The sequence below is a fragment of the Chiloscyllium plagiosum genome, unplaced genomic scaffold (genome assembly GCF_037043375.1).
Source record: "Chiloscyllium plagiosum isolate Xiang-an unplaced genomic scaffold, Cpla_swu_hap1 HiC_scaffold_3, whole genome shotgun sequence".
Classification (NCBI taxonomy): domain Eukaryota; kingdom Metazoa; phylum Chordata; class Chondrichthyes; order Orectolobiformes; family Hemiscylliidae; genus Chiloscyllium; species Chiloscyllium plagiosum.
The window spans coordinates 35,660,615-35,686,787 of NW_028270141.1; the positions used below are offsets into that span (position 1 = coordinate 35,660,615).

The following is a 26,173-nucleotide window of genomic DNA, read 5'->3' on the forward strand; positions in this document are numbered from 1 at the left end:
TTCCCCTAAGAGTCCATTACCCTCTATATTTTCTAAAACAGCATACTTATTTGAAATAGGGACAGCCACAGATGACTCTTACACCATCTGCCTAACTTCGCTACCTTTCCTGGAGTTAACCCAACTATCTGACTCTATCTGCAGTTTTTCTCCCTTCCTATAACTGCCATCCATCACACCCCCATCTGATAGGATTCGCAACCAAAGACATTTCCTGCAGACATGATCCTCAGTAACATGTAAACTCTCCCTAAACACCCACATCCGACAAGAAGAGCATATCACTCTACTAAAGGCCATTTTTGCTCCTTCACAATCTACAGACCCAGAAAATAGCACTAAAACAACACTGCTCCAGGCTAACTTAATACTTATGGCTTATATTTTAAAAATTTAATCAAGGCACAGATCTCAATAAAACATATAATCAAGAAGGAACCCACTCTACTCACTATTGTAGATTTACAACAAGGCTACACTTAACTGTTTCTGTGCTGTGAGCTCTCGAACACAGGTTCATCCAAGACCACTTGTGAATTTTGCTATTTGTTAAGTTTTCCTAGACACACTCCGATGTCCAGAGATACATGAATTCAAACAGCAAAGGCAGTAACTGCACAGGTTCATGGATGTGTGAGTTAGCAGTGTGGGTTTCTTTCTCTCTACCTCTCTCTCTCCTTCACTGACCATATGTTGCCTATTGTCTGTTTTTTTTTAATAGATATTTTTATCAGAAATTTAACATTTTTACAAGTTTACAAAAATAAACAAAACTCTCAAATATAAACATTGATATACAATTAAATCAAATATACAATAGCCAAAATTTAACAAAAGAAAAAAAAACCAAAAAAGAAAAAAAAACTCAACTGTCTACTAATCTAACCTACAACTAACCTTTACATGCTCGGAATGTGTTAACATCAGATGTAATAAAACCCGTATTCGTGCGGGATTTCTCTCCTAAGGGGCCCCGGACCAGCCAGGTTTGTAATCTCAATTAAATAAAAGCCCTTGTTAGGATAGCCGAAATATCTGTATTTATGTAATTCAAGATGGGCTGCCATATTTTATAAAATAATTCGGTCTTTCGGTGCACCATATTTGTAAGGAAGTCAAGGGGAATACATTCCATAATTAATCTGTGCCAATTTGAAAGTCCAGGGGGACCCTCAGCCACCCAGTTCACCAAAATATTTTTCCTTGCACAGAAAGAGAGAATAGAAAATAGTCTCTTCCCATACATGTCCAGGGAGGGAAAGTTCGAAAAGCCCAAAAGGAGAGATACAGGGTCCACTTTAATTTCCGTTCCTAAAATTTCTGTCAGGGTACTTGCGACTTTAGTCCAATATCTACGGATCTTATGACAGGTCCATCGGCAATGTACAAGAGTGCCCACCTCTATTTTGCAATTGGGATACATTGGAGATGCTCCTGCCTTAAATTTTGCCAATCGAACCGGTGCTATGTGGGCCCTATGAAGTATCTTCAGCTGGATAGCCTGGGTTCTGTTACAGATAGTAATTCTTCTAGGGAATCCGAACCTAATCCATTGGTAACCACAACTGTTTTGGGATCACTATACAATGTTGAGACCCATTTGGTAAACACCTTTCCAACGCCAAACCTTTCCAATGTGTAAAACAAATATGACCATTCAACCCTATCAAATGCCTTTTCCGCGTCTAATGAAACTACTACTCCTGGTATCTTTCCCTGATGACAGGCTTGAATCATATTCAAAACCCTTCTAATATTATTGGATGATCTACGGCCCTTAATAAACCCCGTCTGATCCTCCTTTATAATATGTGGCAGTACCCTTTCTAGTCTCAGTGCTAACATTTTAGAAAGGATTTTAAAATCTACAATTAGCAAGGATATTGGTCTGTATGACGTACAATCTTCTGGATCCTTTCCTTTTTTAAGGATAAGAGAGATATTTGCCTCTTTCAGCGAAGGCGGGAGACAGCCCTGACTATATGCATCGTTATACATGTCCATAAGTGGACCAGCCAATATTTCTATAAATTCTTTATAGAATTCAGCTTGGAAACCATCTGGGCCCGGTGCCTTACTGCCCTGAAGTTGCCTAATTGCATCAAGTATTTCTTGGACTGTTAGAGAAGCATTTAGCACCAATACCTGTTCCGGAGTTAGGCCTGGAAAGGTCAAATTTTTAAAAAATGACTGCATCCTCTGAGTCCTATCTTCACAATCCTGCGATTTATGTAACTCAGAATAAAATTCTCTAAAGATCGCATTAATCTTTTTATGATCATGAGTCAAAATACCCGTACTTTCCTTGATAGACGTAATAGTCTGAGGGGCCTTTTTTTTCTTTGCAAGAAATGCTAAGTATCTACCCGGTTTGTCGCCATATTCATATAACCTTTGTTTTACAAATAATATTTCCCTCTTAGCCGTTTGAGTAAGCATAGTGTTTAGAGCTGTCCTAAGAGCCGTAATCCTTTGCAATTTAATAATAGAAGGTCTATCAGTGTATGCTGTTTCAGCTGCTTTTAAGCGAGCTTCAAGCAGACGCTGTTGTTCTCCCTTCAATTTCTTCTGGGTCACTGAGTAGGAGATGATCAAACCTCGCGTGTAAGCTTTGATGGTCTCCCACATTATTGATGGGTTGCTAGCCGTACCTGAATTAATTTCTAAAAAAGTTTTAAGTTCTTGAGAGAAATACTTTACAAATTTACTATCTTTCATTAGGAAGGGGTCCATACGCCAATGCCGAGGGGATGTCCCATTGTTTCCTCGCCTTAGTTTCCATATATACAGCAGCGTGGTCGGAAATTGCTATACTACCTATTTTACAGGATGATATGGATTTTAAAAAAATCAAGGGGGCAAAAAAACATATCAATTCTGGTATGACATTTATGTGGATTGGAGTAGAAAGAAAAATCTCTGCCCTGTGGATGAAGACATCTCCATACATCTACTAATCCTAATTCTTTGTTCAGATCCATCATTGTCTAGATCTGGGAGATACTCCTGCAGTACTCTTGGGAATCCTATCTATTTCCGGATCCATAATACAATTAAAGTCTTCCCTATAATTGTATGACGGGCACCAAAAGCGATCAATTTTGAAAAGGCTTCCGTTATAAATTTAAAGGGGTGTGCCGGGGGGGCAGTACAAATTTAAAATCCCATATTCCTCTCCATTTATGAGGGCTTTAATCAAAATATATCATCCAGATTCGTCTTTTATCTGCTTTAGGATTTTGAAAGGGAAATTCGTCCGAACAAGAATAACAATTCCCCTGCTTTTTGAGCTAAAAGAAGAAAAAAAGGCCTGATCAAATCCACCCTGTCGTAATTTCAAGTGTTCTTTATCCGACAGGTGTGTCTCCTGTAGGAGAGCTATATCAACTCTTTCTTTCTTAAGATTTGATAATATTTTCTTCCTTTTGACTGGCGAATTACTCCCCTTGACATTCCAGGTGCGCCACTTAACCGACTGATCAACCATAATCATACGGGCAAATCCGAGACCCCTCGGGAGGGGAAACCCGATCCAGAACATCCCGAGCATAGAGCATATAAAATTTACAAAAATAAAGGCTCTCTAATACACTCACAACAGTATAATAAAAAACTATTTCTAAATAGAAAAAATATAAAACGTATCTAAGTGGAAATTTTCCCCCTTGTTCCCAGGGGGTGTCACTTCCTCTCCAAAAGTCCATCATATCCTCTCCCAACCAATGCCCCACCCTTGACCCAGGCGCTCCTCAATAAAATGAGGAGAATTCAGATATAATACAAAGCTAGAGTTAACAGTGAGCACCCTACCCCCATCCATACCAACATGTGGATATATTTGGTAATGTTAATACCATATATAAACATATAACTATAAAATTACAACCTCAACAAATAATAATTAAATATACTAATACAAAATAACAAGGGAGAAACAACCTCGCTCCTAAAGACAGAGGTAAAATAGAATAAGGTAACCACCACCCCCCACCAACATTAACCAAACCCCCCAGCTTATATATATATATACATACATATATATATATATATGTATATATACACACACACATATACATACATCCCACATATTTACATAAAATAATAAAAGAAAACAACCCCAAGGGGGGGGAGAAAATCAAATCCCTCTCCCCAACCCCCATGATAATATTAAACAGTAAGAAAAGAAAAAATAGGGGGGGATATAAACCAAAGTGGGGGGAAAGGCAAACCAACATCCATTATCTCTTACAGTTTATCTAAGAGAGTCCAAGAATTCCTTAGCCTTTTCTGGCGATCTGAAATTATACACGGATCCTTCGTGGTTAAAGCATAGCGTCGCTGGGTAGCGTAAGGAGTACTGAATATTAAAGTCCCTTAAACGCTTCTTCGCCTCGTCGAATGCCTTCCTCTTTCGGACCAGAACTGGGGAAAAGTCCTGGAATAACATGATCTTGGATCCTTTATAGATCCTTTGGGGTCTTTTCCAAGATTCCTAGAGGCTTCTAGGAGTATCTGCCTCTCCTTGTAGCTCTGCAGCCGGAACAGGACCGGGCGGGGACGCCGGTTCGAGCCGGGCCCGCGTATTGCGACCCGGTAGGCCCATTCTACCCTTACCCGGCCTGATCCAGCTTCCAGATTTAAAAGCTGTGGCAGCCACTGCTCGAGGAATGCTGTAAGCTGGCCTTCCTCCTCCCGTTCGGGAAGGCCCAGCAAACGAATATTTTTTCGACGACCTCGATTATCGAGGTCATCAATGTAATTCTCTAAGGTCCGGACTCGCTGTTCGAGAGTCCGGACCTGACCCACGGCCGATTGCGCTGTAGTTTCAGAGGTCGCGGCCTTTAGCTCCGCCCCTCCGAGTCGGCGCTCGATTTCCTTGATGTCTCGGTTGTGCTTCTGCAGCGTGGCCGAGAGTGAGTCCCATCGACTTCGGGATTCTTCGATGAAAGCGTCGATCTTCGCATCCAGTTTGGAGATCATTTCTACAAGGCTTGTCACCGTAGGTAAGTCCCCCGGGGCGGCTGTGGACACCTCAGCTGCAGCTGGAGAGGGTGGGGGAGGGGTTCCTGCTTGCTGAGAGCTGCGGGCTCCATTCCCTTTAGTCATTTTTACTAAAGATTAGATTGTTTAAATTTAATATTAAACAACTAATTAAATTAAACAGCTATTATAAATGATTTGGTGAGTGTGGTGGGGGTGGGTGACCCACTTTACCCAAGTCTTGGGAGGAGCACTGTAGACTCAGACTTGCCACCATCTTGGATCCCCCGTTCTTCTCCTTTTTAAAAGTGCTGTTGTTTTCACTATTTTCATCCAAAGTTCCAATAAAAATACAACAGCATATAAAAGAGTAATTGCTTCTCCTAGAATTCAAGGAAATCACCTCTAACACCTAAAATACCTCAAAAAAGGAGCAGCTCATACAGCCACAGTTTTTTTTCCTATCCTCCATCTTAGATTCCCTAGAATCCTTTAATAGGATATTTTGAAAAGAGACTAAAAAAAACTGGACTCATTATGATAAATACAGAATATGAATTTTTTAAAAATCAAGAATAAATGTAATTATGTTAAAAAATTGAAAGGCTACACCTATTTTACACTATACTTTTCTGAAACTAGATTTTTCTTTCATTTTTTTGCTTACTTTTAACTTCTGTTGAGGCAGTCCTTTATTTTTCAAAATGTGGGAGCAAATTACTACCGATGCTGGAATCTGTACTGAAAACAAAAAATGCTGGAGATCACAGTAGGTTCGGCAGCATCCATGGACAGAGAGCAAGCTAAGTGATGAAGGGAGGTCTGATTAAGTGTCATCTAAATCAAAAGGTTGCTTGCTTTCTCTCCATGCAAGCTGCCTGACCCACTATGATCTCCAGCATTTTTTGTTTTTAGCCTTTATTTTTCATGTTGCCTTTATCCTGACAATTGGATCAATAATTGCAAATTTGTACTTTTGGGAAACATTTTTTATGAACTAAAACTTTCATATAAAGTTAGTAAAATGTCTGATATTCACATTAGTACTCTTAACCTTTTTTGACTTTACTTATTATTAAAAACATACACAAATGAGCAAACATTAATTTGAGTCTAGTTGTTGCACCTTCCTATCCTGTGATTACTTGCTGCTAAAATTCTTTCTACTGCATTCTCTAAAACTGCATCAAAATAACAATCCAAATTTACCTTCAGAAAGGATATGATACTTGCTGGACCTGGTAATCTCTGCAGGACAACATGCATTTAAAAGGAAAAACCAACCTGAAAAAATATGCACTTTCCTTCATGTCTCCAGAAGTTGGTGACAGGATAACCCCCATGTCCCCGGCACGGCATGAGATTCAAGGGAGCACCACAGTTTGGACAACATTTCTCTGCAACAGAAAAGAGGAGCTTGAAAACATTTCCATTTCACTGTTAGAACATGAAAAATATTACTGGAAAATTAAATGTACTGTATATAGCACCTTTCTTACACCTTGGACAGCTCAAAGTGTCAAGTAAGGCCAAATTTGAAATGTATGACAGTACTTTATGCTCTTCTCCCATGATGGGTTTAGTGTGGGGTTTGGGGGGAGATGGGATAGAGTTGGCCAGGATAGTAGTGAGTGTGGAAACACAAAGGAACAGGAATAGGCCTTTCAGTCCCTCAAGCCTGCTCCTGAGATCATGGCTGATCTGTGACCGAACTCTGTGTCCCTGCCTTTGGCCCATATCCCTTAATACTTTTGCTGAATAAAAACATTTCTCACTCAGATTTAAAATTAACAAGTATTCTATCATCAATTGACATTTGTGGATGGGAGTTCCAAACCTCTCCTGCCTTTATGTGTAGAAGTGCTTCCTAATATCTCTCCTGAATGGAGTGGCTCTAATGTTTAGAATATGTTTGTTCCTGGCATCAAACAAACCCTAATTAATTTAATGCCAGGAAGACCATGGGCTAGTTTCACACACACAGATGCAAATTGAGACCTTTAGAGAGTAGTTATTGCTTACATCCTTGTCTCTTCACACCAGTGCTGGTGCTACCGCAGTGGAAGGGATCAAATAATGCAAGTTTGTACAGGTTATTTCTGGTTTCCTGATGGATTAGGGTTAGGGAGAGGCACCCACTGCCTGATGCAGGGACCTGGCATTGGGAAGGACCAGAATGGGGGTTTGATAGCTGGTGGTAAAACCCATCACCCTATCTTTGCTACCAAACCACTCTGTCACATCTCTGATCCTGGGTCACGCCACATCTTCCCAATAGTAGCCACAGCTGGCACAGCCAAAACAAAGGGCTGCTGGCCTGTAGCTGGCAGCTCTCAATAAGGTGGAACCTGGCACCACTGGCATTCCAATTGCATGGAATGCCTACCAGCAATCTTTCAACTCCTTGATCAGCCAATGATTGAAACACTGCCACTTCCATAAAATTCACCCACCATTGCAATGTAGATACTGAAACTGAATTTATGCCCAGTAAGATCACAAAAAGAAATAGGTAATGATCAGATTCACTCATCTATGATTAGGCATTTTTTGAGGGATTAAATAGTGGCCAAGCCACCAACAACAGTTTCAATTTATATGTCACCTTTAATATAGTAAGGACAGAAGACATCAAAGCGAAGTTTGATATTGATCCACAAAAGGTGATCTTAGTTCAGATGCCTACAAGTTTGCATAAAGAGATGGATTCTGTGGTGATACAATGGATTGAAATGGGTTGGAGAGCATGCAGGATGGAGTCCAGAGCTTCATATTCAGGCAGCTGAAGGTTCATACACTCATGGTGGGATAGTTAAAAATTAATGATATTCAAGACACAGAATTAGAAGATTGCACAAATATCTCAAATGATCATGGAATAATTGACGGAATGGCCAGGCGCTGGATGGCTTTGAAAACAGGAAGGTAAGTTTTCAAATTGAACCTTTGCTTGACCAGGAGGTGGTCTACGTCAGTGGGCAGAAGGTGTTGGTAAATAAGAGCAAGGGCTCAGGTAGTAGGCATTCGATGAACCAAAGTGGTAGCACATGGAAGGCTGGCCAGGGGAGCAATAAAATAGTCAAGTTTAGAGGTTTCAGCAGCAGATCAGCTGACACAGTAGCAGAGTGAGATGATGTTAGAGGAAGAAACAGGAAAACAATTACTTCAGTCTCGCAAACATCTCACTGAAGAAAATTTCTGTTCATACCTGCACAACCGTGTTACTTTTCTTCAATGGGATCTTTCATATTCACTTAAGATGGTAGATGAGGCTTCTGTTTAATATCCCATTGAAAAGAAAAATGTGTTTCATCAGGTCTAGCAATATTTAAAGATGAGTGCCGAATGAAAGGGACAGGAATGGTGGGATCACAGGCCAAGAACTGATGTCTATTTTACTTCGGTTGCAGATTCTTAGAAAATCTTAATATAAAATGGCACAAGAAGTAGAAGTGATGGGAATTGAAGGATAGTCTAATTTTGAAAATTGATCATCTTTATTCAGTTTATGTTTTAAATGTCACATACCGAAGTAAGCAAAACCAAGATTAGTTTACCATAAACCATACAGCTAAATAAAAAGTCTAACAATTCTTAATTACTATATTTATTCTATTGATGAGGAAAGTATAACTTGCAGGAATTTTTAACTGTAAAAATTTCATTTTTAATATAAATTCTGTCAGTGTGCATTTGTTGCACTGACTACTTTTATGGATATTACCACATGACTACTGAAATTTCAATAACCATACCAGGGAGCGAAAGTCTATATGTTAGTGGAGCATGTTCATGCAATACTGCATTGCACTGTGGAGTGTCAGAATGAGATTCTTTTCTGAAATCTTTGGTCAGATATTCATATCCCAATAGTGGTGAATGCGGAGACATCCATATTATTGAGGGCTCCAACAGAAGATTGGAACCCTGAACTTCTGGCTGACCAGACATGATTTCATTGGACCCACCACCCTCACCACCTCCCCCCCTCACCGCCCCCAGAGGGACTCTAGGTCAGCACACAGCAAACACCCAAAACCAAGCCAAGCCTCAGCCAAATGTTTCACATTTTCTTCAGGATCTGAGTCGGCAAGCCACTGTAGTTGCTGCTGGTATGTGTACTCGAGACAGCAAAGAGTCCTACTAAACTTAAAGAGAACTCATGGGCTGCTATCCAAAAGAGTGCACACCATGCAAAGTCCACCTACATCTGGTTTGCAACAATTAAATTGCTTAGCAACATCCAGATCAGAACCAATCAAAATGTTAAATGGTCACCCAGTTCTAAGGGAGGTTGATACCAGCACAGCTATTTCAGTGATCGTGGAACCAGTCTTTAACAACATTCGCTCTGGATTCCAATATTTAAGATTGTGGAAGACCTCAGCTAGACTGAGAACCTATACCGGGGAACTTTCACAGATTAAAGGTACAATTTCATTTCCAGTCTTTTATGAGAAGCAGCTGGTTCAGTTACCACTGATCGAAGGAGGAAGCTCAGGCCCAAACTTGATGAGGCAAAGATCAGTTGAAAAGGATTCACTTTGTTGGCTCAACACTTTTTGATTAGAAAATGAATGCCTGAATGAAATCCTAATTAAACACCCAGATGTTTTTTCAGGAAGGTCTAGGAACTATCAATGGGGCCAAGGCCGCCTTGCATGTTGACCAGAAAGCAATTCCATGATTCTACAAAGCCTGCCCACTGCCATTTGCCTTATGGGCAAAATTACAGGCAGAAATCAGGAGGCTGGAAAGTGAAGGAGTTCATCAAAGCAGTCCAGTTTGCGCAATGGGCAACACTGGTCACGTTGATTGTAAAGCCCAATGGGTCGGTTCACCTTTGTGAGGATTTTAAATAAATGATAAACTGCTTTTTGCAGGTGGATAAGTACCCAATACCTTGCATAGAGGATTTAAACACAAACCTGTCATGGGGCTGACCTTCACAAAGTTGGATCTGAGTCATGCGTACCTGCAATCGCATTTTCAGAAGGATGCTACAATTAATACCCAGAAGGGTTTGCACCAATATACAAGACTGCTATTTGGGGTATCATCAGCCTGTGTAATTTTTCAGCAGACAATGGGGAGAACATTTTACAAGGGCTACTCCAGGTCAATTTATATCTAGATGAATTGCTAATAACAGAGACCAATAAGGAGCACCTACAGAACTTGGACATAGTCCTTAGATGATTTTCCCAGGTGAGCATATGCCTTACAAGAGAGAAATATATGTTCCAGGCACCCCAAATGATCTACTTGGGCTACAGAGTCAACAAGACTGGGTTACACCCATTGGAAGATAAAGCGAAACGTCACCTGGCTCCCACATCAGGACCAGAACTTAGGTCTTTCCCTTGGTCTGGTGAACTATTATGCAAAGTCCATATGTAACCTGGCACCTTTGCATCAACTCTTAAAAAGAGGGTCAGCCTTGGAAATCGTCTTATAGCCAAGCCATAGCTTTCAGGGATGTGATGAAACAGCTATGATCTTCTAAAGTGTTGGCACACTATGATCCAAAGCAAGATCTAGTTATGACATGCGATGCCTCCCCAAACGGCATCAGGGTAGTATTAGCTCATACATTGCTCATACAAAGCAAGATCTATTTAGAGTATGCATTCAGAACTTTGGCTAATGCAGAGCGTAACTATAGCCTGTCAGAGAAGAAAGGTTTGGCAGTTATATTTGGAGTCAGGAAGTTCCACTGTTATCTTTGTGGATGTAAAGTTGTAATAATAATGAACCACAAACCCCTGCTAGGTCTACTGAAAGAAGACAACGCAGTGTCACCCATAGCTTCAGACCGAATTCAGAAGTGGGCTCTAATACTAAGTGCAAATAATTACTATTTGGAACACTGTCTGGAAGGCCAAGTAGCAAGTGTGGATCCATTGAGCAGCTTCCCAATGGCAGATATACTACCGCTGAGAGAGTCCCTGCGTGGGTAAAAGTCACGGTCAGCATGAGGTCAAATCCAGTGACATATAAAGTTTGATTAGGTGTGACAGTCCTGAATAACCACATGGACCGAATGAAACCGGCAAACTCGCAAACAGTGTGGGAGCAAAATGTGCCCGATTCCTCAACTGCCTTTCTGATTGTTCCAGAACCCGTGAGTTCTCCCTCTCCATCATTGAAGATACCTCAGAATCGGAGATGGACATGGTGGATGTCGTCTTAATGTCTTTACCACCTGAAGAGGAGAATGAAGTTCTTCTGAGTTGAACTGGATACAAGAAGCAAGCTGCAGTGCATTACATGCTACCCATATCCAAGGCATAGTCAGAGGAACCTGACGCAGTGCTAAAATGCCACAGGAGGAGCAACGAAAAAAACAACCAGCCTTTGTCCTCAGACACAGAGGGAAAGGGATGTAGTGATTGCAACGAGGTCAGCCAAGTGGACCTCGTAGAATATGAATTCCCTGCATTGGGCTGTTAATCTGGTCCAATCAGGGAGCCCTGGCTGACAGATATAAACAGGAATGTGGTGTTGACGCGATGTGATTTCTGCCCAGTGCTCTGAATGTCAAAGTGAAGAAATTCAATGAAGCGCGGGTAAAATGTGCACTTTGTGTCTTTCACTGTGTTTCACACGTATACACACACACACCATGGGTGCTGGGGATAAAATAAGCACTACCGCACGTAGGTGGTAGTGTGGGGGTTAAAGGAAAAAAAAAGAAACAAAAAAAAATAAACAGGAATGTTGGAGGGGGTCGTTAGGGCCGACTGCCTGCCCCTTTCCACGGTTACGTTAGAGCCCGGGTGTCCTTGGAGAAGGAGCACGCGGTGTTCACCAACACCCTGGAGTTGTTCAGGGAGAGGTGGGCGCCACAGGGAGTGGAGTGCATTATTTCTCCCTCCAACTCTATTTTGATTTAATCCCTACCCTCCCCTTCACTGTTTGATCACACAGCACTGCCCTTTGATGTGAAGGGCACTGCTTGTCACTGGCCACTCGGGTGTTTTCCTATCTTCCTGTGGTGGAAATTGAATAAAGATTTGTGCACCTTATGTCTCTCACTGTGTCTCACACCTACACACACAGAGAAAAAAAAGACGGAAAAAAAAACAAGACTGTGTGGAGTGCATTATTTCCCCCTCCAACTCTATTTTTGATTTATTCCCTACCCTCCCGTTCACTGTTTTGATCACACAGCACTGCCCTTTGATGTGAAGGGCAGTGTTTGTCACTGGCCACCCGGGTGTTTTCCTATCTTCCTAGTGGTGGAAATTGAATAAAGATTCGTGCACTTTGTGTCTTTCACTGTGTCTCACACCTGCACACACACACACCAAGGGTGCTGGTGAAAAAATAAGCACTACCACGGTTAGGCGGTAGTGTGGGGGGTGTTAATAAAAAAAATTTAAAAATTTTTTTAAAAATTAAAAAAAATAAACAGCACTGCTCAGCATCACAAAAAAAAATAAACAGGAATGTGTGTCCACCAACACCCTGGAGTTGTTCAGGGAGAGGTGGGCGCCGCAGGGAGTGGAGTGCATTATTTCCCCCTCCAACTCTATTTTGATTTAGTCCCTACCCTCCCCCTCACTGTTTGATCACACAGCACTGCCCTTTGATGTGAACGGCATTGCATGTCACTGGCCACCTGGGTGTTTTCCTATCTTCCTGGTGGTGGAAATTGAATAAAGATTCGTGCACTTTGTGTCTCTCACTGTGAAAAAAAAAGAAAAAAAAAGAAAAAAGGAAATAAACAGAATTTGTGTGTCCACCAACACCCTGGAGCTGTTCAGGGAGAGGTGGGCGCTGCAGGGAGTGGAGTGCATCATTTCCCCTGCCAACTCCATTTTGATTTAATCCCTGCCCTCCCCTTCACTGTTTGATCACACAGCATTGCCTTTTGTGAAGGGCACTGCTTGTCACTGGCCACTCGAGTGTTTTCCTTTCTTCCTGGTGGTGGAAATTGAATAAAGATTCGTACACCTTGTGTCTCTTACTGTGTCTCACACCTGCACACACACACACCATGGGTGCTGGGGAAAAAATAAGCACTACCGCAGTTAGGTGGGAAAAGGAAAAAAAACATCAGTGTCAGAAGAAAAAAAAACAGGGGTGTCAGAGGTTCTAACAAAAAAAAAAGAAATAAACAGGAATGTGTGTCCACCAACACCCTGGAGCTGTTCAGGGAGGGGTGGGCGCTACAGGGAGTGGAGTGCATTATTTCCCCCTCCAACTCTATTTTGATTTAGTCCCTGCTGTCCCCTTCATTGTTTGATCACACAGCACTGCCCTTTGAGGTGAAGGGCACTGCTTGTCACTGGCCATTTGGGTGTTTAAAAATATTTTTAAAAATTTTTTAAAAATAAACAGGAATGTGTGTCCACCAACACCCTGGAGTTGTTCAGGGAGAGGTGGGCGCCACAGGGAATGGAGTGCATTATTTCCCCCTCCAACTCTATTTTGATTTTATCCCTGCCCTCCCCTTCACTGTTTGATCACACAGCACTGCCCTTTGATGTGAAGGGCACTGTTTGTCACTGGCCACTTGGGTGTTTCTTTTCTTCCTGGTGGTGAAAATTTGAATAAAGATTTGTACACCTTGTGTCTTTCACTGTGTTTCACACCCACACACACAACATGGGTGCTGGGGTAAAAATAAGCACTACCGCAGTTAGGCGGGAGTGTGGAGGTAATAAAAAAAAGTTAAAAAAAGAAAAAACACAAAAAATAAATAAATAGGAATGTGCCCTTTGATGTGAAGGGCACTGCTTGTCACTGGCCACTTGGGTGTTTCTTTTCTTCCTGGTGGTAGAAACTGAATAAAGATTTGTGTACCTTGAGTCTTTCACTGTGTCTCACACCTGCGCACACACACAACATGGGTGCTGGGGAAAAATAAGCACTACCGCAGTTAGATGGCAGTGTGAGAGGGTTTAAAAAATGAGTGTCAAAGGCTTTGTTCACTCTGAGAGCTGGCTTTGAGGGAGCAGGAAAAAAAACAGGAATGTCAAAGGTTCTGTTCAGTCTTAGGGCTGGCTTGGAGGATACTGGATCAATGTCAAGAGGTGACTTGGTGATGGGATACCTGTCTCTGTGAAATTATTTAACTAGGGAGTGGAAATTATTTAACTAGGGAGGGATCAACTCCAGGTAATGTGAAGCTGGATTGAAAATTTGAAAGAAGTTTCCTCAAAACCATTTGGAAAGATTGAACAGAAGGCAGTGGCCAGGGATCACACCTTCAGCTCAAGACAACAAAGTGAGCAAAATTTCATTTAAACTACACTGCCCCAATAGGTGTCCCGATGCACTGCAACAACTGAGCTTTCCTCCAGTCAGAAGAGAAAGTTCCCATTGCAGATGAAGCAGTCATTTTAAATGCAGTGAATGATAAATGCTCTAGCTTCCTCACTGACAGGATTATCAGGCACACTGGTGAACTCTCTGGTTTACCTTAAGCCTCTCAAAGAACATTTGAGCAAGAGACACGTCTAATGTTAGAGAATGAAAATTAGAATATTTTGGCAGAGAACTAGTAATTATTCAACCACTCAGGCTGGCAGTGGGGAAAATCATACATTCTATGATGGGAGAGATTTTAAAAAATAAATAAAGAACTGAGGAGAACTAAGTGCAGACAGTGGAATCTTTCAAATGTTAAACCAAGCACTAGAAAATGTACAGCTGGAAAGAAAGGCCTGTACCTTTATAACATTTTCAGAACCATTGGATATTTCACAGTGCTTTACACCTAGTTAAGTACTTTTAAAGTGCAGTCATTATTATAGGAAATGTGACAGCCAATTTACAGACAGGAAACTCACACAAACAATATTATTATAAGGACGTTCTATTTTGATAGTTTTGATTGCGATGGATGTTAATCAGGCCTGCTCTTCCAAATAGTGTCATTGAAACCTTTACATTCACCTGAGCAAACACATTAGCCTTCAAGTTAATGCCTCATCCAGAAGACCTCACTTCTAAACTGCAGCACTCCCTTCAGTGATACACAGGAGTAAAGGTGATATATACTATTGCTACATAAAAGATGGAACAATTAGGCAATGAGCAAGATGATACAAAATTTGCCAAATGGGAGCTGAATTGATTGCCAATTTGTTGTCAGTGATGGATACAATAATATAGTAAAGTATATTCAGATCTGTTTTAGGTCATCGCCCAAAGAATCAAAGTGACATCTAATTGCCAATTGGGAAACAACAAGTCTAGTTTCTTATTAATTACATAGAAGCAGGAGGAAGGTCACTGGTCCTTGAGCTTGTTCTACCACAGCTGATCAGATTATTTCACATTTTCACCCAAATAATCTTTCACCTTTCTTTATTCAATTTATTCATGTCAATTCTTAAAAATCGGTTTGAGCTTTTCACTTTTCCTTTTATTTATTTCTGTCAGTACTGTACATCAGGATTCTAGTAGATGCAAACTTTAATGTCTGAGTGAAGGGCTTTCTGGATTTTAGCTCTTTTATTTGATGCTGTGTGTCCATGCTGTATTTCAGCAAATGGGAACAACGCAGTAGTTGATTCCTTAATTGAGCTGTGTTACTATCCTACCATTCGCAAATTCCTGTTCTAGGCATTCACCTGATTGGAACTCAAACCTACAGCTCTCAGTCACATAATAACCAACTTTGTAACAGTTCTCAGGGTGTTACAACAACAGCCAATTATGAAATGTTGAAATTATAGTAGAAACTGTTCATTCTACATCAGGCATCATCTCTGTGATTTCTCATTCATAAAATTTAGATACTCTTGAATATAATGATAAGTTGAAAAAAATTCATTTCAGATATCTGTTTGACAGCAAAAAAATCCTTGATATTTCAGTGACTTCCTATTATTCTACAGCCATCTAATTGGTCATGTGATCATTTGGGATATCTGTCGTTATGTTAAAGTATTCCTTTACAAAGAATTGAAAGATCTGATGTCTCTTAAAGAAACTAATAATCTGATTTACACATTTATGACTAAACTCAACCTGCCAATTTCCCTCTTTCCCCCCACACTAAAATGAACAGCTTTTGTGTCTGTATAAACAAGAGGATGCTTGAGAAACTCAGCAGGTCTGGCAGCATCTGTGAAGAAAGAAATTGAGTTAACATTTCGAGTCCAATATGATTCATTAGAACTTTGCTTTTATAATCTGTCAATTTGCTTCATGTGGTTTTTTTGAAGACTGATGGAAACTTTTTTTCTGGAATGAGTGACATATTTTCAAAGGCCATAGCCATGATTAATTCGTTATATTGTTTTATAAATATGGAGATTTGTAGTTTATTATATTGTTTTATAAATATGGAGATTTGGAAGAATGAAGCAGTGAAAACTAAATTGTATTATTATCAAGCACAAAAATGGAGAGTCACTCTGTTTTTTTTTTGGTTTGAACATAGTTATTATACCCTTGAAGAGTAATCTTCAGGACAGTACCATTAGGACCCCTTTCAAAAACAAAGCTTTTCTAAATAAAGAATCTGCTCATCCTTAATTTATTTTTGTATATGTTTTGTGATTGTTGTTTAGACTAAGCGCGCTAATGGTGTCACGGGTAAGGAGGGGTTGCTCTCAATACTGAGAGAAAATGTACACTTACAGGTCATTCCAAATCATCCTTTTATTTGCAATGATTTTTGATTTAATTAATTGCTGAGTGAGAAATGAAACTCATTGACAGTGAGGCAACTGTTGACCAAGAGTAACATTGAAAGACCCTAGTCAAATTGAAGATCACAGAAATGAATCAAGGAAATCTAATCATTGGCTGGAGTCATTATCACGCCCAAAGGAAAATAGATATGGATGTTGGTGACCAATCAGCTCAGCTCTAGGGCACTTTGTAGGAGTTCCTCAGGGTAGTCTCCTAGGCCAATGATCTTCAGCTGCTTCATCAATGACCCTGAACTGGGGATGTACGCACAATGTTCAGCAGCATTTTCAACTTCTCAAACGCTGAAGCAGTCCATGCCACATACAGGACTGCAGATGCTGGAGAGTCAGAGTTGAAAAGTGTGGTCAGAGTTGAAAAGTGTGGTGCTGAAAAAGCACAGCAGGTCAACGCCACACCTCCCCGCCCCCCCACCTCTTCCAGTTATCTCTCAGCCTCCTTCCCCCTCCACATTCCTGATGAAGGGCTTATGCCCAAAACGTTGACCCTGCTGCTCCTCGGATGCCACCTGACTTGCTGTGCTTTTTCCAGTGCCACACTCCCAACTCATGCCACATGCATCAACACCCCATCACTATTTAAGTTTGGGCTGATTAGTTAGAAATGTACACAAGTGCCAGACAATGACCTAGGAATCCAGCAATGAATCACTCAACTGGCTTCATAGAGAGATTCCGCCATCTCCAAGGTGTCTGATGGTATACTCTACATTTGCCTGCATAAGTCCAGGCTGAAAAGTACAGGAAAAGCTAAAGCCCACTCAGGAAAAAGCAGCCCATTGCCCATTAGTACATGATGGCGACAATGAACACCATCTCTAATTTGCCAATGCTTTCTCAAAAGCACTTTTCAAACCCAAGACGTCCACCTGACTGGAATAAACTTAACTCCAACTTTGTGGGAACATGACAGCTCCATGTTACACAACACTCTGTTTGGAAAAGTATTATCAATCCTTCTTCATGGATGAGCCAACATCCTGTAACTTTACCTTTGGGTCGCATGGAGGTGTCTACATCACATGGGCTGGAACAGTTTATAAATGTTCGCGAGGGCAATTATGGATGTGCAATAAATATTGGCATTGCTATCAATTCTCACATCACATGGATGAACAAAACCGTTCAAGTTAATGTAAACAATATTCAGTAAATATCAACACTTAATAATTATAAAAAGGACACAGGAGGGAGGGCCAGCTAAATTGGCAAATTCAGCCATGTCTCACCAAGTGGTGAGAATAACATTTGACCAATCTGAACATTCAATAAAGAATAAACAAAAAGCAAGGTTTTTGTTTCTTCCCCCAGTACAAAGAAAACATGAAGAAAGTAATCCTAACACCTCAGTAAAGCCAGTAATACATGCCAATCATGATACCTGCAAGTCCATTTAACTTTCTGACTAAGCTATTCGAAACAAATAACAATAACAAACCAATGAATTGTGAAATATTGACAAGTAAAACTTATATTTGAAAAGATATCTGTGCCATCTTTGTACCCTCAAAATGTCTTATGTCAATGGAAGCAGAGTTGGGCAGGAATGTTGTGGCCATGATCCTGGTTTGACTAGGAGAATCATGTGTAACCTCCAGTAGCTGTAGCATTGTCAGGTTTCACAAAGGAAAATCTCTGCACTGTGGAATCGCAGTCTCCTGTGGATTTTAAATTTTAATTGTAATCCAATGCAAAATAGGAAAAAGCAAGACTGGCAAGCACCCCTCAGCCTCCGATGCTCCAGGGAAAACAGCCCCAAGTTTCACAACATCTTTCCAATAAGAAGGAGACCAGAATTGCACACTATATTCCAACAGTGGTCTAACCAATGACCTGTACACCTGTAATATGACCTCCCAACTCCTGTATTCAATACTCTAACCAATAAATGAAAGCATTCCAAATGCCTTATTTGCTATCCTAACTACCTGCAACTCCACTTCCACTTTCAAGGAGCTATGAACCTGCACTCCAAGGTATCTTTGTTCAGCAATACTCCCTAGGACCTTACCATTAAATGTATAAGTCCTGCTAAGATTTGCTTTCCCAAAATGCAGCACCTCACATTTATCTGAATTAAACTCCATCTGCCACTTCTCAGCCCATTGGCCCATCTGGTCAAGATCCTGTTGTAACCTGAGGTAACCTTCTTTGCTTTCCACTACACCTCCAATTTTGGTATCATCTGCAAACTTACTAACTGTACCTCTTATGCTCACATCCAAATCATTTATGTAAATGACAAAAAATAGCGAACCCAGCACCGATCCTTGTGACACTTCACTGGCCACATGCCTCCAGTCTGAAAAACAAGCCTCCACCACCACCATCTGTCTTCTACCTTTGAGCCAGTTCTGTATCCAAATGGCTAGTTCTCCCTGTATTCCATGGCACAAAGCCATGTTGACTATCCCTAATCAGTCCTTGCCTTTCCAAATACATGTACATCCCGTCCCTCAGGATTCCCTCCAACAACTTGCCCGCCACCGACATCAGGCTCACTGGTCTATAGTTCCCTGGCTTGTCCTTACCACCCTTCTTAAACAGTGGCACCACGTTAGCCAACCTCCGGTTTTCTGGCACCTCACCTGTGACTATCGATGATACAAATATCTCAGCAAGAGGCCCAGCAATGACTTCCCTAGCTTCCCACAGAGTTCTAGGATATACCGGATCAGGTCCTAGGTATTTATCCATCTTTATGTGTTTCAAGACATCCAGCACTTCCTCCTCTATAATATGGACATTTTTCAAGGTGTCACCATCTATTTCCCTACATTCTCTATCTTCCATGTCCTTTTCCATAGTAAATACTGATACAAAATACTCGTTTAGTATCTCCCCCATTTTCTGCGGCTCCACACAAAGGTTGGCTTGCTGATCTCAGATGGGCCCTATTCTCTCCCTAGTTACCCTTTTGTCCTTAATGTATTTGTAAAAACCTTTTGGCTTCTCCTTAATTCTATTCGCCAAAGCTATCTCATGTTCCCTTTTTGCCCTCCTGATTTCCGTCTTAAATATACTCCTACTGCCTTTATACTCTTCTATCTTGTCTATATCTGACATATACTTCCTTCTTTTTCTTAACCAAACCCTCAATTTCTTTAGTCATCCAGCATTCCCAATACCTACCAGCCTTTCCTTTCACCCTAACAGGAATATAGTTTCTCTGGATTCGCGTTATTTCATTTCTGAAGGCATCCCATTTTCCTGCCATCCCTTTACCTGCAAATATCTGCCCCCAATCAGCTTTTGAAAGTGTTTGCCTAATACCGTCAAAATTGGCCTTTCTCCAAATTTGGAACTTCAACTTTTAGATCTGGTCTATCTTTTTCCATCACTATTTTAAATCTAATAGAATTATGGTCGCTGTCCCCAAAGTGCTCCCCCACTGACATCTCAGTTACTTGCCCTACCTTATTTCCCAAGAGTAGGTCAAGATTTGCACCTTCTCTAGTAGGTACATCTGTATACTGATAAAGTAGAAAACATTGAAAGTACCCTTTGGGTTTTATGGACAGCACCTGTGGAGAGACCAATTTCATCAGAACTATGAAATGTTAGAAATGCAGTAGATTGTGATTAAGGCAAAGGGCTGAAGGTGGAAAGAAGGTGGGATAGTTTGGAAGAGAGGAGAGACCACATGATGGAAGGTTTCATGGTGCAAGGCCAAAGGGATAAGGAACAAAATAAAGAATTTGTCTTGAGGTATCAATGACAGGATCCTGAGTAGCTGCTTTTGGAAAGTAGAGTAATGAGAGAGAAACAAACTATCAAAGAGAAACAAAACTAGATAGCATCAGGGCTTCTGATCTAAACTTGTTGAACTTATTGCTGAGGCCAGCAGGTTCTAAAGTGCACCAGTCAAAAGATGAGGTGCTGTTAGGTTGGACTTCATTTCATCACAGCAAAAATCCAAGGTCGGAGCAGGAGCAAGATGAAGAATTAAAATCTCAATCAATTTCAAGTTTGGGGTCTTGCTTGAAGATTGAAAACAACGTGTTCTGCTTTAGTTTCAAGTTCAAAGTCGGTGCAACTTTCATTCATTAATTACTTGATCTATACATTTTTAGTTTGGTGTCAAATGTAGGATATGCAAAAATAAATTAAAGCACACTTTTCTTTCTTTCAAAATAATTATTCAAGCTGGCATTAATTGGATGTGTAAACATACAGATATTCCTTCATTGGGTCATTTAAAAAGAACTATATTTTAAACATCTTAAATGTCTTTTTTTGATTTTACAACATCACTTGGCTCATGGAGTATAAAGGATTATGTTTATTTCCTTCTCTCACGTTCTGACAGCTATTATAAATTTGAAAAAAACAACTGGACAATTTCGCCTGTCAGTTTGGAAAGTTTGGAATTAAAATTCAAGTAGTTTTCTGATTTTTTAAAAATGGGATTATATACCAATAACATGAAATCACACAACACATTGAAAATCATCTGCTACCTATAAAATCATTCCAATTTTATGAACAATAGAAAATGGATGTTAATTTTTATCTGTCTCTTATTACAATGTTAGGAAAAATGAAAAATCTATTCACAATATGCATTTAATGTAGTTTTCTTCTGAAATGAAATCTGACTGATGCATGAAAATTCCTAATATTTTAATAAATAGAAAAGAAAAATAATTCTAATGTTGAACTTTTTAAACCAAGACATCACTGCTGTGTGAACAGTTTCAGCAACCACCACTAAAATATTCACCCCAGAATTGACAGTAGCTGAAAATGTTTAATTCCCATTGTTCAATCATTTTCAAAGTCCATGTGCAACAATTAACCAAAATCTACAGGTTTTAGGAAAATTATCCATAACTCTACTTTTAATATAAAGAAGATGGTATTAAATTGGATCTGATTTTAATCCATTCAAAACCAATCTGCTTTCACAGAGTCAACATAGTGTCCATTCTGTACATAACCCTTGGCATACCAGTTGAGTTACTTCATCGGGCTGTTTTATAAGGCATTTTGCAATAGCGAGCGTGCCTGATCATTTTTTAATACTGCATGGTTTTATTGATAATAAACCTGGGAAATGTTGTGCATCATTTTGACTACCTTCAGCACATAGATAAGGAAAGCAAATTTCAGATGGAGGTCAGGCTCAGCAATTGAAATAGATTTATTTTTTTCCCACTTGAATAACAATAACATTGGTGCTAACCAATTATGAAATGGTTTCACTGATTGTCAATCCAACCATTCCCATTGGTCACTTCATATGTACCTTAAGAGAGTGTATTTCTGTTTCTGCATATGTTTAAAGTAAAAATTGGAAGCCAAAAAAACCTGAAACAGGATGGAAACAATCTTATCTTCATATATTATGGAATTTAATGTTAGTGAAAGTAAAATGATAATAAAGGTGGGTTTACAAGCTATGTGAAGCTGTTTCAGTATCTGCTTTTGGCAAGATAACCATCACTTTTATTTGAATTTTTATTTTATTGACTTGTGGGATGTGAGTGTCGCTGGCCAGCCAGGATTTATTGCCCATTCCTAGTTGCCCTTAAGAAGGGGCAGCATTCTTGAACTGCTGCAGTCCACGTCTGTAGGTTGGCCCACAATGCCCTTAGGAAGGGAATTCCAGGATTTTGACCCAGAGACAGTGAAGGAATGGTGACATATTTCCAAGTCAGGATGGGGTGTTCACACATATCTGCTGCCCTTGTCCTTCTAGATTGAAGCGGTCCTGGATGGTATGGTAATTTAGTTATCGAAATAACAATTTACCTTCCTTCATTATAAGTAACAAGTTATTTCTGTAACATATGATTTGGTTAAAACAAACCTTTCTTTTATTAATCTGCCTGCCTGTGATAAAATGCTAAGACAGTGAATTTAATCTTTGTTGGATGCAAACTTAGATAAAGTAATTGGCTAAAACTCAGTATTATGCAAAAACTCTGATAAAATGTGTCAAATATTTAAAGGCTATTAAATTAATTTGATTTACTTTTAATATATGTTGTTATTATAATCATTAATTCCAGTGGTTGATAAACCAAAACATGTTAATTTAAAAATATTGCTTAAACAGTTCAAGCATAGAATGTAATTCCATGTTTATAAGTTTTTAATACTTATGAAGAGGTTGTTCCTTATGTTTAAATGATGTACCAAACAGAGATGTACATTGCAAGGGCAAATGCAGTTATACTTATTAATTAATGGCTGTTCAACAATGTTGAGCAAAATGCCTCAGTTTAATATTTTACCTGACAAGTGCCAGGACCTCCCACAATTTAAACTGTGATTATGATGGTACTCAAAACAGACTGATTTCTTGGATGACGCATGTTGCATTATTGTCTATTGGATGCACTTTACAATATTATTGTTTTGTTCCTCTTCATTGACATCTACGCACCTTTTCTTTTGTGTCCAGAATTTTATTCAAAATACTTATAGATAATGTTATTTCAAACAGTATGAATATGAAAAAGAAAAGGCAGATGCACAGCAATAATTATTTCTAGCTTCAGAAACCTCCAACAGATGATTCATGCATACATCTCCTTACTCTATTCACTCGGTTGATATGTAACTATGAACTACCTCAACATGTCTGAGGAATAAAACCATCTTTGTCATTAGATAGTAATCTGAGATCTCTTTTATTTGTTCAGGCTGACATTAAATATCTGAGTGTGTTACTGTTCAAAGTGTTGGAAGTCATGCTAATGTTCTTGCCAGAATATCTTTAATAACAAATATAACCAGTATTTGTGTCAGCTTAGTTCCATTGGTAGTGAACTCACAAGTTGAGTCAATGGGTTATGGTTTTTGTGTTTTATCTCCTCTTTAAGGATTAAGCACATGATCTAGATTAACATTGTCTAATGATATCCAAAAAATGGCATTGCAAAGTTCTAATCTACCTATTCTCATGGGATGAGCTGGACTGCAAAATCTCTTGTTATTTCATTGAAGAACAGAAAATCTCCTGGAGTGCTGGCTAACAGTTCCCTTCATTTGACGCTCTCAAAAAGAGATTAACTAATTTCTCAATTTGTGAGATCTTCCTAGTCACAAATCGGCTGCCTTTTAGGGATATACCAATTTACTGAATTTATGTCATATTTCTTGGATTTTGCTAGTGCATCACAGTTGCCCTAAGAAATCACTGTACTCTCAAAGTAATTGTCTACGAGAGATCTTTTGGCAATGTGATAACTCATCACATAAATGCAAGAGTTTTTAAAAAAAATATTTTCAGCATTTGAGAAGGCTGAATCAAATATGACTTCCCAGAACACCTGGAAAAGAAAGACCTCCAGCCATACTCCAAACATCTTGAATACCTGGAGTACAAGACGATGATTTCTTTTATTTCTGACGTCTGTGGGTTGCAAGAAGCAATCATTTGCACTCATGGACCCATTTAGAGTCAACTCTTACAATGCAGTGGCTAAAGCAAAAACCTTTAACTGGTATCAGGTAAAAGATCAAATTCATGTCCAAATTGCCAGATTTACAAACTTGATGCAAGTATAGCAAATGATAATATAATATTTATCAATTATTGTTAACAGGAGACAATGGCACAGTATGAATATTATTGCGCCAGTAATCCAAAGGTCCAGGCTAAAGGTCTGAGAACACAGGTTTAAATGACGGATGATGGAATTTAAATTCAATTCATAAAATCTGGTACTAAAAACTAATTTTTCTAATGGTGAACATGAAACTAACACCCATTGAATATCCATCTGCTTCACTAATGCCTTTATCTGCTTTCCTGGCCCAGTCTGGCCTACATGTGATTCCAGATCCACAGCAATGTGGTTAACTCACTCTCCCTCTGAAGTAGCCCTAGCAAGTCATTCAGTTCAAGAACATAAGGAATGGGCAACAACACTCACATCCCATTAAAGAATAAAGAAAGAAAAATAAAACAAATTAATCAAAAATAATTAATGTGGTTGTTGTGAAGTTATTTCTTCTTTCTGGTCTTTAGAAATTTTAGTTTGAGATTAAATTTGAAATCTGTGATTCTGAGAAACTCATTAGCTCATCTATTAGCTCAGAAAGGAAACTCCAGAGTAGTTTTCCCACTGAATTTGTTTATTCCTCTAGTATTTATTTGAATTTAATGGAGGAAAGGGCCTCGGAAATTTGCACCATTAAAGTTTGGCTCAGCTAGTCATAGAATCACAGATTCAAAGAAGGGAATGACATAGATGGAGACCACTTAGCCCATTGTTATTTGAAAATGTTTGCATAGATTCGATCTAATTCACACTATAGCCCCACATTTCCCTGCTATTTCTCCTCATTGAAATATTTAGAAAAGTTCTCCTGGAAAGCTACCATTGGATCTATACATTACCTCACAAAGCAGTGAAAACTAAATTCCAACCAACTATTATGTAAAAACTTCTTACTTGCATCACTATTGGTTCTTTTGTTAAACACAACAAGTGCCGTCTCCTTCCTTGATCTAAATTCTATATGATTTTGAGTACTTAAAAATGTGTTGCTGGAAAAGCGCAGCAGGTCAGGCAGCATCCAAGGAGAAGGAGAATCAACGTTTCAGGCATAAGCTCTTCTTCAGGAATGAGGAGAGTGTGCCAAGCAGGCTAAGATAAAAGGTAGGGCACACCTCATTCCTGAAGAAGGGCTTATGCCCTATGCCCGAAACGTCGATTCTCCTTCTCCTTGGATGCTGCCTGACCTGCTGCCCTTTTCCAGCAACACATTTTTAAGCTCTGACCTCCAGCATCTGCAGTCCTCACTTTCTCCTAGATGATTTTGAGTACATCTGTCAAACTTCCTCTTTGGTTTCTTAGCTGTAAGAGTTGTAATCCAAGCTTCTACAGTCTCTCCACGTATCTGCAATCCCTACTATCAGGGACCATTTGAATACATTTCTTCAGTGCTCTCTCTGAAGCCATCCATTTTCTTAGATTTCTTATAATGCATAGCTTGTTGTGGAAAATATAGCCACAATGGTTTCTATTTCCTTTTTGTTTCTTTTGAAATGGACACAGTCTGTAAATTTTCTAGATCTGAAACAAAGTATATAGGTGGTGTATTAATTTAGTTACTTAAACTAATAATAGAGACTCCAGTCATCTGGCAACTACGAAATACATAAATGGTTGTCAACTCCTCAGCTTCTTTACAATCTCTTTTTCAGAATATATATATCCTATTTCAAGTCCAATTAGAAAATCTAAATGGAAATTGCTAGACATTCTTGGATGTAACAGAATTTATACTTGCAAATGAATTGTGTAATTAACATGTCATCAAATGTATAGATTCCCAGGTAATATCCTCCATTTTAAAATAAATATTTGAAGTGACTTATTATTTAATAAATTATACTCTCTGCTTATTGTTATTACAGCTTGAATCATACATTTCATGAACACTCAGAAACATAGATGATTAGGGCACATGACAAAGCTGTTGACCTATTTGGCTTGTCACAGCTTTTTGCTAAAGCAATTCAAAGCCACCACTACTGCTCTGAGGTCATGGGTAGAGATTCA

At 39.5% G+C, this 26,173-nt stretch overlaps 1 protein-coding gene across 1 annotated transcript in view; it reads right to left on the minus strand.

Annotated features, from left to right (window-relative positions):
* The window catches only part of LOC122548602 (chorion-specific transcription factor GCMa-like), a 47,704-nt gene that overhangs the window by 15,755 nt on the left and 5,776 nt on the right, over window positions 1–26,173 (minus strand). Inside the window, exon 4 of the mRNA XM_043687438.2 lies at window positions 6,265–6,377. Within this exon, the coding sequence (XP_043543373.1) occupies window positions 6,265–6,377 (113 nt within the window). The remainder of the gene's footprint in view (window positions 1–6,264; window positions 6,378–26,173) is intronic.